The sequence below is a fragment of the Haemaphysalis longicornis genome, unplaced genomic scaffold, assembly GCF_048455015.1.
Source record: "Haemaphysalis longicornis isolate Haplotype H1 unplaced genomic scaffold, Haemaphysalis longicornis Haplotype H1 scaffold_2, whole genome shotgun sequence".
NCBI classification, from domain to species: domain Eukaryota; kingdom Metazoa; phylum Arthropoda; class Arachnida; order Ixodida; family Ixodidae; genus Haemaphysalis; species Haemaphysalis longicornis.
Window position 1 is genome coordinate 226701727 of NW_027526295.1, and position 13145 is coordinate 226714871.

At 49.4% G+C, this 13145-nt stretch overlaps 2 protein-coding genes across 2 annotated transcripts; one reads left to right on the forward strand and one right to left on the reverse strand.

The window, feature by feature from the left end:
- Positions 1-644: 644 nt before the first annotated feature.
- Positions 645-3541, forward strand: LOC144167663 (uncharacterized). Its single transcript, XM_077696853.1, is given in 2 exon segments — positions 645-678; positions 681-3541. Coding segments are annotated over 2 exon segments (2814 nt in total). The 3' UTR covers positions 3461-3541.
- Positions 3542-6838: 3297 nt separating this feature from the next.
- Positions 6839-11948, reverse strand: LOC144168535 (endothelin-converting enzyme 1-like). The gene is made up of 3 exons (XM_077697498.1): positions 11606-11948; positions 8482-8778; positions 6839-8268 (listed from the first exon to the last, which is right to left on the reverse strand). Exons 1-3 carry the CDS (start codon positions 11946-11948, stop codon positions 6839-6841), a joined length of 2070 nt encoding a protein of 689 aa, XP_077553624.1.
- Between the last annotated feature and the right edge of the window lie 1197 nt (positions 11949-13145).

The following is a 13145-nucleotide window of genomic DNA, read 5'->3' on the forward strand; positions in this document are numbered from 1 at the left end:
AGGGCATCGTCTTCGTCGAGCACGAGCTGAACACCGGCAACTGGACCGACAGCTGCGCGGTAGAGGTGATCATTGGGAGGAGGACGAAGATAAGCACACTCGCCGTAAACGTGTACAGCAGTCCGAGGCACAGGAAACAGAAGTTTCGCACGCTCATGCAGAAAGCGCTAAGAACGATAAAAAAAGGAACGGTAGTAATCGGGGGCGACTTTAATGCACCACACTACGATTGGGGCTACGACAAGACCACCGAAAAAGGAAGAGACTTAATGCAAGACGCGACGGACGCAGGGTTAATACTGATCACGAACCCTGAGACCCCAACGAGAACGGGCACATCGGTCGCCAGAGACACCACCCCGGACCTGACGTTCGTAAGGATCGAAGGCAGAGGGGACGCGACATGGAAGAACACCAAGACCGATCTCGGCAGCGACCACATGATCATAGAGATACGAGTCCCACTCGGAAACGACACAAGCCAAGAGAAAAAAAAACACAAATACACGAACTGGGAAGAGTTTCGCCGCCACCTCCCAACTCAGCACGAGAAAATAGAGGACATAGACACGTGGGCAAAAGCGATCGTGGAAGCAACCGAGGAAGCAACGATTGAGATAGAGACAGACGGAAACGTACACACGATGGATAGCCGACTGGCCCACCTCATCGAAGCGAAGCCTTAAAAAGAAAATGGAACCAACAACGTACGAACAGAAAGCTCAGAAAAAAGATCGCCGAAATTAACAGAGAGATAGAAAAACACAGCAGGGAGCTCGGCAAACAACAGTGGGAACAGACATGCAGGGAGGCGGACGGACAACTCCACATGGGTAGAACGTGGAGACTGCTCCGACACCTCTTGGACGAAACCCAAACCAAGGGCGAACAGCAGCATAAACTCGGCAAAATCATCCACAAGGCGATCGCGAAGGACGGGGAGGACGAGGTGAAGAGAAAACTCGACGCCAAATACCTCCCGGTTTCCCCGAAAGAAAAACACCCAGAATATCAGGGAACGGAAAACGCCGAAATAGACCGGGACATTGAAGAATGGGAGGTACGAAACGTCATGCAAGACCTCAATAGAAGATCGGCGGCGGGACCCGACCGAGTAAGCAACAAGGCACTACGAAACCTCAACGACGCAACGGTCGCGGCACTGACGGAGTACTTCAACAAATGTTGGAGGGCCGGAAAGCTACCGCGCCGATGGAAGGAAGCCAAAACGATTCTAATACCGAAGCCGGGCAAACCATCCGGCGTCGAGAACCTAAGACCGATATCGCTGACGTCGTGTGTAGGGAAACTGCTCGAACACGTACTCATGAACAGGTGGCAACACTACCTCGAAGAAGCAGAACTATACCCGGACTCGCTCATCGGGTTTCGGAGTAAGCTAGGGACCCAAGACGCTATGCTACAGCTCAAGAGAGAGATCGTAGACTACGACATAAACACCAACGACAACAGAGCAATACTGGGCTTGGACCTGCAGAGTGCCTTCGATAAAGTTCGGCACTCGGCGATCCTTGCCCAGGTATCGCGCCTGAATTTGGGAAAAAGATCGTACAACTACATCAGAGACTTCCTTACCGACCGCACAACCCGAATCTGCCCGGGAGACCTACAACTACCAGAGAAGACACTAGGCAGCGAGGGAACGCCGCAGGGAGCGGTAATCTCACCGCTGCTCTTTAACCTAGTAATGATCGGGGTCGCCAACCGACTGCAGAGCGTCGAAGGTGTACGACATACAGTCTACGCCGACGACGTAACGCTATGGGTCACCGGCGGAAGCGACGGCCACATCGAGAGCAAACTACAAGAAGCACTGGAAGCAGTAGAAGACCAGCTGAGGGGCTCGGGACTGGTATGCTCCCCCGCAAAGTCGGAACTCCTAGTGATCCCGCCCAAGGGAGCGAGGCGCAACAAGGAGCCCACCAGAGACGGCGACAATATAACAGTAAGAACACAGGGGGGACACACCATTCCCCAAGTAAGCAGGATCAGAGTCCTAGGAATGCTCATCGAACGCAGCAGGGTCAACGGAGAGACGGTCTCCAAACTCGACGCCAAGACCGGCGCGGCGATGCGACTCATAAGAAGAGTGTCGAGCAGAAGAGGTGGGATGAAAGAGGAACGACTCGTAAGACTCGTTCAATCCTTCGTGGTCAGTCATGTCGCATACGTCGCCGCCTTTCACAATTGGCGGCAGTGCGAGCGGAAGAAAGTCGACGCGATGCTGCGCAAGGCATACAAGTCGGCGTTGGGGCTCCTAGGAGGCACGAGCACGCAGAAGCTCGAAGCCCTCGGACTCCACAACAGCCTGGAGGAAATAGCGGAAGCCCAGCAGACGGCGCAGTTCACAAGACTATCGGAAACCAAGACCGGCAGAGAAATACTACGACAACTAGGCGTCAGCGTCAGAGAAGATCTGCAGACGGGGGAGCAGATACCGCGGGAGACGAGCAAACGCATCGTCGTAAGCCCGATCCCACGGAACATGAACCCAACGTTCAACAAGGAAAGAAGACAAGCACGGGCTAAAGCGCTGATAGCACTTCACTCAAACGACGAAGGGGCGGTATTCGTGGACGCGGCCAGCTACAAAAACATCAACGGCGTCTTCAGCGTCAGCGTGGTCGAAGCCAAGACCGGCGAGACCAGGCTTGCGGCAAGTGTGAAGACCAAGTCGCCGAACCAAGCCGAGGAAGTGGCGGTGGCACTCGCCATCGCGGACCCAAGAACAAAGACGGTGCTGTGTGATTCGCGAACGGCAGTGCGCAATTTTGCGAAGAACCGGGTGAGCTGTGCTGCCGCGCGTATTCTACGCAAGGCCGAAACCAACAGCGACAACGACGGTGTGGTAATTAAGTGGTTCCCCGCACATGCGGGCGAAGGGGTGGCGAGCTCGCTGGGGCTCGCCAACCACAACGAGACGGCCAACGCCGTGGCGCGAGGATTAGCCGGCCGTGCCACGGGAACGGCGGTCGCCGACGAAGTGGATCGCCCCGACAAGGACACCATGACCAGTTACAGCGAGGTGATCTCATGGTATAGACTAGGAAGACGAACGATGGCCCTGCCTCACCCCGGACTGACTAGGGAAGAGGCGGTTGTGCTCCGTCAACTGCAGACAAACTCAGTGATTACCCCAGTGCTAGCCAAGCACCTGTGGCCGGAGGTTTACGTGACTGATGTGTGCAGACTGTGCGGGAAGGAGCGGGCCACGCTGGCCCACATCCTAAAAGACTGCATAAGCGCGAACAATGCCAACAATGCCGACGTTCTCCCGCCCCACATAGAGGAGGCGAAGAGATCCAACGACTACGGCGTGCAACGCAAGGCCGTCCAGCAGATTCTAGCGGCAGTCGAGAGGCAGCGACCGGACGGGCCGGAGGCAGAAAGGGGGAACCCGAGTACGCCGAAGACCACCGGGAGCGACTCTCGCCGCTAAGAAGACGTCCGGCCTCGTCGACCCAAGACTCCATCCGAAGAGGGTGGGGTAGGGGTTACTGCAGGAAGCTTAATAAAGTTGTTCTCTCTCTCTCTCTCTAGCACTGTTGTCAAGCACTACCGCGCATGAGAAGCATCGATATGCATCCATATGCATCGACGCATGATATGCATCGATATCGTCATAAGAAGCATGACGATATCGATGCATATGACGATGACTAGTACTAGCACAGTGCAAATCAATGATGGAACATGCAAATAAACAATTTCAAACTTTTCCAGATGCGTGGTGATGTGATTTTTAGTGCTCACGTACAAATAAATCCTGCAGCTTCGCTATGGTTCAAGCTCTGCGCGACTTAGTCCAAGCTTCGCTAGTTGAGCTGGTGGAAGTCTACAATGCTAAGGATGGCCACTAAACAGTAGAGAAAAAAATCTGTTGAGCAGTTTATGAAGAATGTAGAAGCAGTGTTCCAAGAGAACCAGTAGATGGCTCTTGTGGTGGTGTGTATGCGCGGCCAGGTCGGTTAATGACGACGCTTTCGGGATATCTAGAAGCCCGCTCTACCAGGTCCATCCAGAACGCTATATAAACGTATTGATATCGCGTGGTCAACCCCTAAACCTATCAAGAAATTGTAAAAATTGTAAATTTTTTTACATAAAGAATGCATGTAATTACGCTAAGGGACAGCACAATACAAAAATGACGTGCCTTGAAAAAAGTGCGGCTTGGCCGGGTTTCTAAACCCGGCTTGCTTCTCTATCTCTATAGGCTACTGGCGGTGAACCGACGAGGTCTGTTACCCGTTGTGCGAAAAAAATTACTCCATCTTCCCGTGGGGAACCCTCATGAGGATGCGAAGCATCGTGGCGGTTCCGTGTGGTTTCATTGTGTTGCCGTTATGTTGAGTGATCTGGTTTTTACTAGCGCCAGAGGGAATTCCGCGTCCGGGTCCACACCGGTGGCAAAGGCACGCAAGTGCTGTTGTGTTACGGAGAGTAGGCGGTGGTTCTCGAGGCGCCGAAACTCGTCCATCATGTTCTTGTCGATGTTGTCTCTGTGGTAGAATCGGTAGTCTCCGTCAGCTTTGGGGATGTAAAGGTTGTTGACATTGGTGCACCGGCTCAGAGCAATGTACACGCCCTCCTCTTCGCAGCTTTGTCTTCTAATTCTTCTTCTTCTTCAGCGGTTCCCCTACGGGAAGATGACGACGGTGGTTGAACGCGAACCTATCTCGTGATGGATTCTTTGGTTGGCCAATCCCTAGGGGCATCCTGCCACAATCAGCATCAGAGGCGCTGCGGACGGGGCTGGTTGAGCTGCAAGGCGCGTGGCGCTTCCCGCCACAGCTTTCCCACGGGAAATTCAGCATCCCCCTCTAAAGTTTTCAGTTCGTCGTTTCCATTGACGTTCAGCTTCGCGTGCCTTCGTTGTATCAGTAGCTTCTTGACTTAGTTTGAATGAGTCAAGGACATAAGGCGCGTTCGTAGCACTTGCTCCTGCCCCGGATTTGTAGCGTAGTGGGAAGAGCACCGCGTACCTCCCGTTGCGGCCAGAGAGTCGTGGGATCGAAACCGGGCGCCGCTAACTATTTCTTTTTTATGGTGTAGTATCGCGGAGCTGTGGGTGTAAGGAGGAAAGTTGCACATGCGCGGTGAGCGTGTGGACGGCGCCGCCATCAACGACGCAGGACCAGGCGAGCCTAAGAAATGCTCCGCATTTAAAAGAAGGATGCAGGGTGCGTGAAGGGAATGACGATCTTGCACATCTGCGAACGGAATGCCGCGTTGTGCACGTGGGAAAGGCTTCGCGACACCTACCGCTGCTTGTAGTGTCGTACTTAACAAAAAGCACGTGCCGGGCGGGCATCAAGAATTTTGATGCCGCATTTTCTTGTAGTACATCGAAATGGAGCATCGAAAAACTAACAAACGTGTTGGTAGCCTAAAGAAACCTAAAAGATACAAAATACTCCTATTTCGAAAATAATGCGTACAAATGACCTTACAGGACATGTTTGAGTGAAAAGGAAATGCTGGTCTAATACCAAACAAAATGTCGCAGGTGACATCTATGTTTAGGTCCTAAGATGCATGACGCGCTTTCGTCACTCCCGCGATGAAGGAGTGTTTTCGAACGCAGTTGCTGCATTTTCCATCCGCGCTTTCCAAGTACTGAAGGCACTGGCGAGATCGTCTAGTCGCCATGGTTTTAATCACCCCGGAAAAGGAAACTCAGAGGAAATATAAGCGTACGTGGTTGCACATATGGACGTGAAAAGTTGCGGCCGCGTGGCGTTCAGCTCGAGAGAGAAAGGAAGTGTGGCAGTTTAAAAGTGTTTGATGCGGTGTCCTGACTGAACGTTTGGGCTTTTTATTATACATAGAGAGAGAGAGACAGACAGAAAGTGAGAGAGAGAAAATGTCATCGTTGAGCAAAATTTATTGAAAGTTTGAGAAAAATCAAAAGAGAGATGGTAGGCCCTTTGGGATAAGCCAGAATTACAGGGTCCCAGAATCCCCTAAGTGGGCATGTGCTACAAACAAAGAACAGACCGACAACAAATTTTGTCCCAGCACTCACAATTATGCTGGGATAAGACAATAGGTAAAGAATGTGCAGCTCCTGCGGAGACCCGGCTTCAATTTCCACCGCATCACGCAGGTTTGTACCTACTCTTGACAGCGGTGGCCTTTTCCTAGACAGCACAAAAACTACAACAACCAGAATGGCGCTCAGGGATTTTGGTCTAGAAATGGTTACACTCACAGATAAACTAGTGGCTGTATATATGCTTGCGTCGAGCTAAAGGCAGAGATACACATCGTTTGTACATTTATAGAAGCAATGAAACCGTTTATGGTCGTTTCTGCACCGTGCTTTGATGTAATCGCCATCGTTTTCCTATGTGCCGCAAACGCCTAGCGCAGATCCACGCGAACAGTTTTCTTTCAGAAACCAGCACAAATTCGTGGCTCAAACGTTGGCAGTCTAACAATCAGTTTCCAAGAATGCGCAGTGTACCAGTCTCGCAGCCAGGCTTCTTTATACACAAGCTCGTAATACTTATCCATTCCATATGCACCATAATGCTTTCAACTATATCGCCTCAGATATTGATGTCTTTATACCGCTTAGTGTTTATTGTTCCAGGGTGAGAGGTTTTGCTAATTATACAGTGAACTCAACCGATCTGTTGATACTATCCGGCTACCCCAGAATAAATCGACGCTCAACAGATCGGCTTTCATCGACTTCCTACTCCAGTTTAATAAAGCTCCAATCGCAGCGTTCACAAAACTTTATCGCTACATAATAGGCACCGGCAGAAAAGATAATATCAAACGCAGTATCCCTATGTCACAACTGGAGCTAAGAAAAAAACGTACATTGCTTTCTGGGTCTCATCTTGGATCCCGTAGGACAATCGAAAGCTTTCGCGAAATTGGGAAAGTTCTTCACGACTTCGTTGCAGTCACGAAAATTACTTTTCACGACGCTCGTCCCACTGCACGAAATGTAGCATAGGGTCATGAAAAACACTTGCTCTTCAGACAAGTCGGCTCTTATCCTCTTGGGATTGCTTGCTCCGGTGTAACTGGCGGCTAATGCAGAGTAAGCGACTTCAATTGCGGGAATGTCGGGAAACAGGCGTTTTGCACTCAAGCACTTGTCCTTGTCTTGAAAGATTTCACTGGAAGCTTGGCTTAAAAAAGTTTCAACGATGCTTCCATTGGGATGCCATCTCTGTCCTTCCTGGCCGATAGAGAGCATTATCTGCAGAGCCAGAGAATATCCAAGCCCTCCGTAAAACATAGCTTCTGTTCCGTCCCTGTAGTAGAGCGGCCACGTCAGCGCGGCGATGGGAACCTTTACGCTGTTTATTGCTGCGTCGTATTTAAAATAGGGCAGTTCGTAATTGGGAGCTTGGCTAGAGACGTCGGGAAATTCCGGAGAAAACTGCGCATTTATCAAACTTTTTCGAGTTTTGGCCCAATATTCGGCGAAAGAAGGCTCTTGAGAGGTGAAGTTGGCGTATGCCCGTTCAAGTTCTTCGCTGACGAGGTAACGCTGCGGCGGCCATAGACGCAACTGCACAGAGCTCAGTTTAGATAATATTAAGTTTCTACTGCTTTCATCCAGCCAATCTAATGCTGCTAGTTTCTTACCAGTTTCGCCAATTAGGTTTTTAAACTTGGCGTTGACGAGGTTCACGTCTCTTTTAGAAAACCTAGACAAGAACCCCAGCGATGACACCAGCTGCTGGTAAGGCACTTCAGCGTTGTATGCGCAGAAAAACTGCCGAAGAAACTGCGCATCGTTTCCCCCTCCGTAGCGCAAGGCAAAAAGATTGTTGTCGGCTACCACTGCAAATACCTGAACAAACTGCCAGGAAATGTATTTGAGTAGTTTCACATTTTCGTAACTGCGGAAAATTACGTCCACCAAACTGAAGTAGTTCTTGTCACTGACCAACACCATGATGTCAAAAGTGAAGTTGAACCGACCGTCAGTGTTGGTATTCAAAGCATTCAACCATTCAGAAGGCGAAAATTTGGAAATGTGTTCCTTGATGCTATAGAGGGCAAAATACTCCGGTCGTTTTAATGGGTTGGACGATGCTTTTGCGAGGGTTTCGAGTATATCGCGCTCCATATTGGCCAGGTCAGAAACGGCGCTCTTGTTAGGGCGCTGAAAGGTCTTGTCCGTAACCAAATACTCAAAAAACATCCTCCAGTACTCGTAATACTTGTCCAGTGGCATGACTTCTATGTGCTGCTTTAACAAGGAGTGCAGAAAAGCTGCAGGAGTGAAAACAATGCAGCTTCCCACCGAAGCCGAGGCGTCAAGAACCCTGGCTCGAAACAAACCCACTACCTCCCAGTGGAAGGCAAGGTGTACGAGCAAGTTGAGGACGTGGGTGCCAGGCTTTGGATCTTCTGGGAATCTGAGCCCCAAGTCGTGCATAACCTGCCGAAAGCTCTCAAAGCCTAACCCATAAACTTTCGCATTACTTGACATGCAGGAAGCGTACATGGCCAGCGGCTTCACGCCGACGTGAAGTTTCTTGGTTCCCTCGTATAGAGTCCGGTTGAAATTCCGGAACCAGCTGTAGAAGACGTCGCTCATGACTGACGTGCCCAACAAGTAGCTGTCTGAAGAGGGCCTCCAGGCGGAGCACACGTAGGCGCCGAAGTCGTCGCACGGGTCGATGCTCCTGTTCAGGTGGCGGGTGAGGAGGGACACGTGGCCAGTGCAGCCCTCGGTTTGGCAGATTTCCGGGGGCCGACTCGCAATGGCTTTGCTAAGGGCTAGGAAGATAAGGAAACAAACGAGCACAAGAAGTGCAACTGCAACGGCGATTAGGCGAACAAAGTGGTTCTTCAGGATGCTTTTCATTTGTTTGGACAGGGTGCTTGATGCCTCCATCTGCAAGAAACGAAAAGAAAAAAAATCACGCATCTCCGCGAAGTGAATCATGAGTGGGCGAATTACTGGGAATCGTTCTTACTGTAAGTCACCCGTGACATTGCCAACTCACGCATGTAAATTAGTGACACCGCGTGTGTACAGTATATACAATTACAACCCAATCCAATCCAATACAATTCAATTTAATCCTATCGAATCCAATCCAGTCGATCCAGTTCAATCCAACGAATACAATCCAATCTAATCCGATCAAGTCCAGTTCAAATCAAATCCAATCAAACCCAATCCAATTCAATCCAATGGAACCCACTGCTCCTCGCGGATGCGCAGCACGGCTCTCCAGGAGCCACGCGAAACTGCTCAACATCTCTCTCTCTCTCTCTCTCTCTCTCTCTCTCTCTCTCTCTCTCTCTCTCTCTCTCTCTCTCTCTCTCTCTCTTTCTTTCTTTCTTTCCAATCTTTTGTGAATCTCTGTCTCTCTAACCTTTTGTGAACCTTTTATTTTGTTCTTGTTGACCTTTTGTCAACTTTTTGTTCACCTCTCTCCCTCTCTCTCTGTCTCTCTCTCTCTCTCTCTCTCTCTCTCTCTAGCCTTTTGTGAACCTTTTATTTTGTTCTTGTTAACCTTTTGTGAGCCTTTTGTTCACAGAAGTTTCTATTTACACGGTGCTGTGCCGTGAGCACGGACGCGGCACGCCGGACAAGCCTCGGCCTTAAGGTGCTTCGCCCCTAAAACAAAGGAACGCTTATCTCCTGACCCAATTAAAAGATTTGGCGTTACCGTTTATTGCGCTGTACCTGTAGTTCAGTAATGTCTGCATTATGCTAAACGAAGGCCCACGTGAGATAGATCAATGCCGCAAAGTTTCTATTCCAGAACTGGAACGCCTATCGAAGGACTAAATTTTGTGGTGCCCATGTCGCTATAAATTATATTCAAGTGTCCATTTAACTAAATGGAATAAAAACAAATTGCCAAGGTTGTTTAATGTGAGCTGAGTTTTTCTTTGGTCACACTTCAGGGCTTGTGGGAGTCGTGGAAAAAAGCGGAATAACTACCCCCTAACTGTATCTAAGAAATGACGCAGATGTTACTGCACCCTAGCTAGTACACGGAACAAGGCCGGCTACGCCACTCGACTTTTAACAGCGGAGCAGTTCATTCTTGAGTTACAGCCATACCACGTGTCACTCATGAAAAGGCGCAGCAAAGTGGTAAAGGAAAAAGACTAGACCAAAGGTTGTGAGAAACAGTGGCGAGGAGGCGAGGAGCCGAGGAGCAGGTGTGGGGAGTGCGCATCGCGGCGCAGATGTTCGGGCGGGGAGGCGCACGTCGGTGATTGGCTGCGCCTTGTGATGACGTAAGCTCTGACGAGCAGGTGTTGTTCTAGTTGAGAGAGACGGCGTGCGCTGGGCGGAATCTGTGCGCGATCTACCGATACGTTTGGCAGGGCTAAGAAAGGGCTCTCTCCCGGTGAAGAGGCGGAGTAAAGGTAGCGGGTAGCCGATCGTGAGCATGTGAAGTGGCGTCGAAAATATCGCGGAAATCCAGGTGAGGACTGCCGAAGCTAACAGTCAAGTTAAAGCTATAGGGAAGTCCACCAGCTCCGCTGTTCGCTTAGTCTTCGCTTCTTAATTGCGAAGGTGGCGGAATTGTCTAGCCCCTGGTCGCAGAAAACGACGTCATTGACCAACGTCTCGTACCGACAACGTGCGTGGACAAAACCCGCCAGCATATTTCTTCCATAAACGGACTAGCAGGCGTCTCAGAGCATACGATACAACCTCTTACAGTGATGCGCCGAGAACCATCCTGTATGGGTATGAGTTTGGATTCATTCTAACCGCGCGGCCTCAGCGATAAACAGCTGCGACCATTTTACAAAATATACAGAGCTGAACGACCCGTTTTTTTGAGCGATAATAAAGCGGATGGCACGTCAGGTTGTTTATTTCCATGGATCATTTTAATTTTGATTACTTCTGGTGTATTGTAAGGCGCATAGAAGTGTTAAAACGCCGGCCAGAGACCATTATACAGTTGTAATCAATCAATAAAGTTTCTCATCAGGGTACCCTAACATCCGCCAAATGACATTCATTCTGGCACATAGGAAACTAATAATATAACGCTAAGATCAATCTCAATATCCGTTATTAGTCGAGAAAACAATATTGGAAACTTTAAATAAGTCAATTTCACCGTAATTCAGTGGAGGGTTTCTTGATTTCTGCTGCTGGATAGAGACAATTCAAGGCTGAGTTTCGTCACCGACCGAAGTTATAGCTCAGATACGCCAATTACAATATGATTTTAAGTTATCGCATGGCTAACAGCTTCGTGAGGGCGGAATCAGGACCTTTGCGGTGACCCGTTCTCACCTATTCCCATCCGTTTTCCTTTATTGTACTTACGAAGCCAGCATAAAAAACTAGAGCGGCTAATGAACCTTTGTAATGCCGTGGGCATCATTCTAAATTAGTCCGAACTCCAAATCACGCATATGACAGAAAAACGCACCAGTTTTTCCAAGTTATACATGTGGCTGGACTTGTCTAATGACTTAACCGTGCCCCTCCGGGATTTCTGGTCTGGAAAAGATGTGGCTCTCATTGTGAAAAGAATCGTTTGTGCGACGGCAATATGGTCTGCTTGAGAGGGTGACCGTTCCGCAAGCCGGGGGGAGAATTTCGGGAGGTCTTTGCCGGGATGTGGAGGCTGCCCGGGGTGCTCCGAGGACGTCGTCGGGCCTTGCGGGGCAACCTCTGGTAGCGGAGCCACAGTATCCTCCTGCAGACCCATAATCCTGCGTCCCTCCTCCCCGTGCACGGCCGGTTTCTCGGACAACGAGCTCGGCCCAGGCGTCACCGTCACCGAGGTATCCGAGCTCCTGGGTGGGCTTGGGAGAGACACCTGCTGCGTCATTTCGCTCGTGCCTTCTCCCCGCGCAGTGGAGCTGGCCCTGCTGCTGGCGGACAATGACTCGCTGGTCAACCGTCCGGATGCTCGAATGTCGATCTTGAAGCCCAGTGGAAAGCCAGAAAACATCTCAATGTAATTTGCATGCAGGCCGCTCAATGTCACTTGTTCTGCTGCTGGAAAACCTAACGGCAAGATATTTTTGTTTTTTAAATTAGGGCTAACTTAGCTACTATGGTTTTTAAAAAATTTCGTTTTGCTTTATTCGGAACCAACCAGGGCAAGCAAAATATATTTATACATCACCTTGAGTAACTAACCCTTATATCCCAACAGGCATGCTTGAACTGCCTATCTTCTTGTCGTTAAGTAGCGCGAGGCACATGGCAGCGCCATAAGGTGAACGTCAGGTTGGAATAAGCCATCCCTCCGGCTGTCTACTTCGCTTCATTCACTTCTTTTTACCCGATTGAGGAATGAGTCCAGGACATGTCCTCTTCAAATCAGTGTCAAGAATGACTGATGCCGGTCTCGACTCAGTGGTGGTGCTCCTGAGTTTTTAATTCGATGTTTAAGCTCAGACATGCTGAAACATTTTGTGAGGAAGTGACCATGCTGCGTGCACCCTTATTCAGTCTTGATGCTCGAAGCGCGTGCGTCTGGGTCAAGGGCGTATACGAATGGCCCATACCCATGTCGCTACACTCCATCGTGTTGGTAGCAAAATTATTGAAAAGATAGTCACCAATGCGGTTCTCATAAGATGAGTGAAGCTAAAGCAGGTGCTCCTCGCTGTTTACTTAGTAAAGCTGCTTTAGAAGAAATAACAAGATCTATATACCTAATCCAAACTAAAAACGTTCTTGTGAAATATTTCCCATTTGATTGAATTGCAACTGCAGTTTTGTGTTTTGTATTTTCTTTTTGTAAATGTGGCATTCATATCCCATGTTGACAATAGATTGGCGCTGCACTCATTTCTTAATGTAATATTTTCACTTTGGTTTTTCTATCGATCTTTCTCTTTAAATGCTCAGTGTTTATCTGCAGTTCTTAGCATCTTTGTTCTAGCGTTGCTTGCTACTTATTCACTTACTATTATCATTCGAGGTCCCAGCTGCAGTTTTTACTTTCGAATCTTCTGGTACTTTTGTACTCATTTGCATATGTTCACGCTTTTGAAATAAAATTAAATTCAATGATACATAGTTTTTCCGGCCATTGGCGCCTCACAAGGTTTGTTAAGACAGAAGGATCAGGATGCCGCTGCACAGCAGCGATAATGGTTCTGCATTCTGTTCCACTGCTTACCCATCCAATGCTCGC

Excerpts from the sequence above, each read along its gene's own strand:
- LOC144168535 (XM_077697498.1), bottom strand. The coding sequence starts at position 11,948 with ATGTTTTCTGGCTTTCCACTGGGCTTCAAGATCGACATTCGAGCATCC. Across the intron at positions 8,779-11,605 it reads CGGGCAGCCTCCACATCCCG|CCCTTAGCAAAGCCATTGCG; the intron begins GCAAAGACCTCC and ends TTATCTTCCTAG. Across the intron at positions 8,269-8,481 it reads GTACGCTTCCTGCATGTCAA|CTTTTCTGCACTCCTTGTTA; the intron begins GTAATGCGAAAG and ends TCACTCCTGCAG.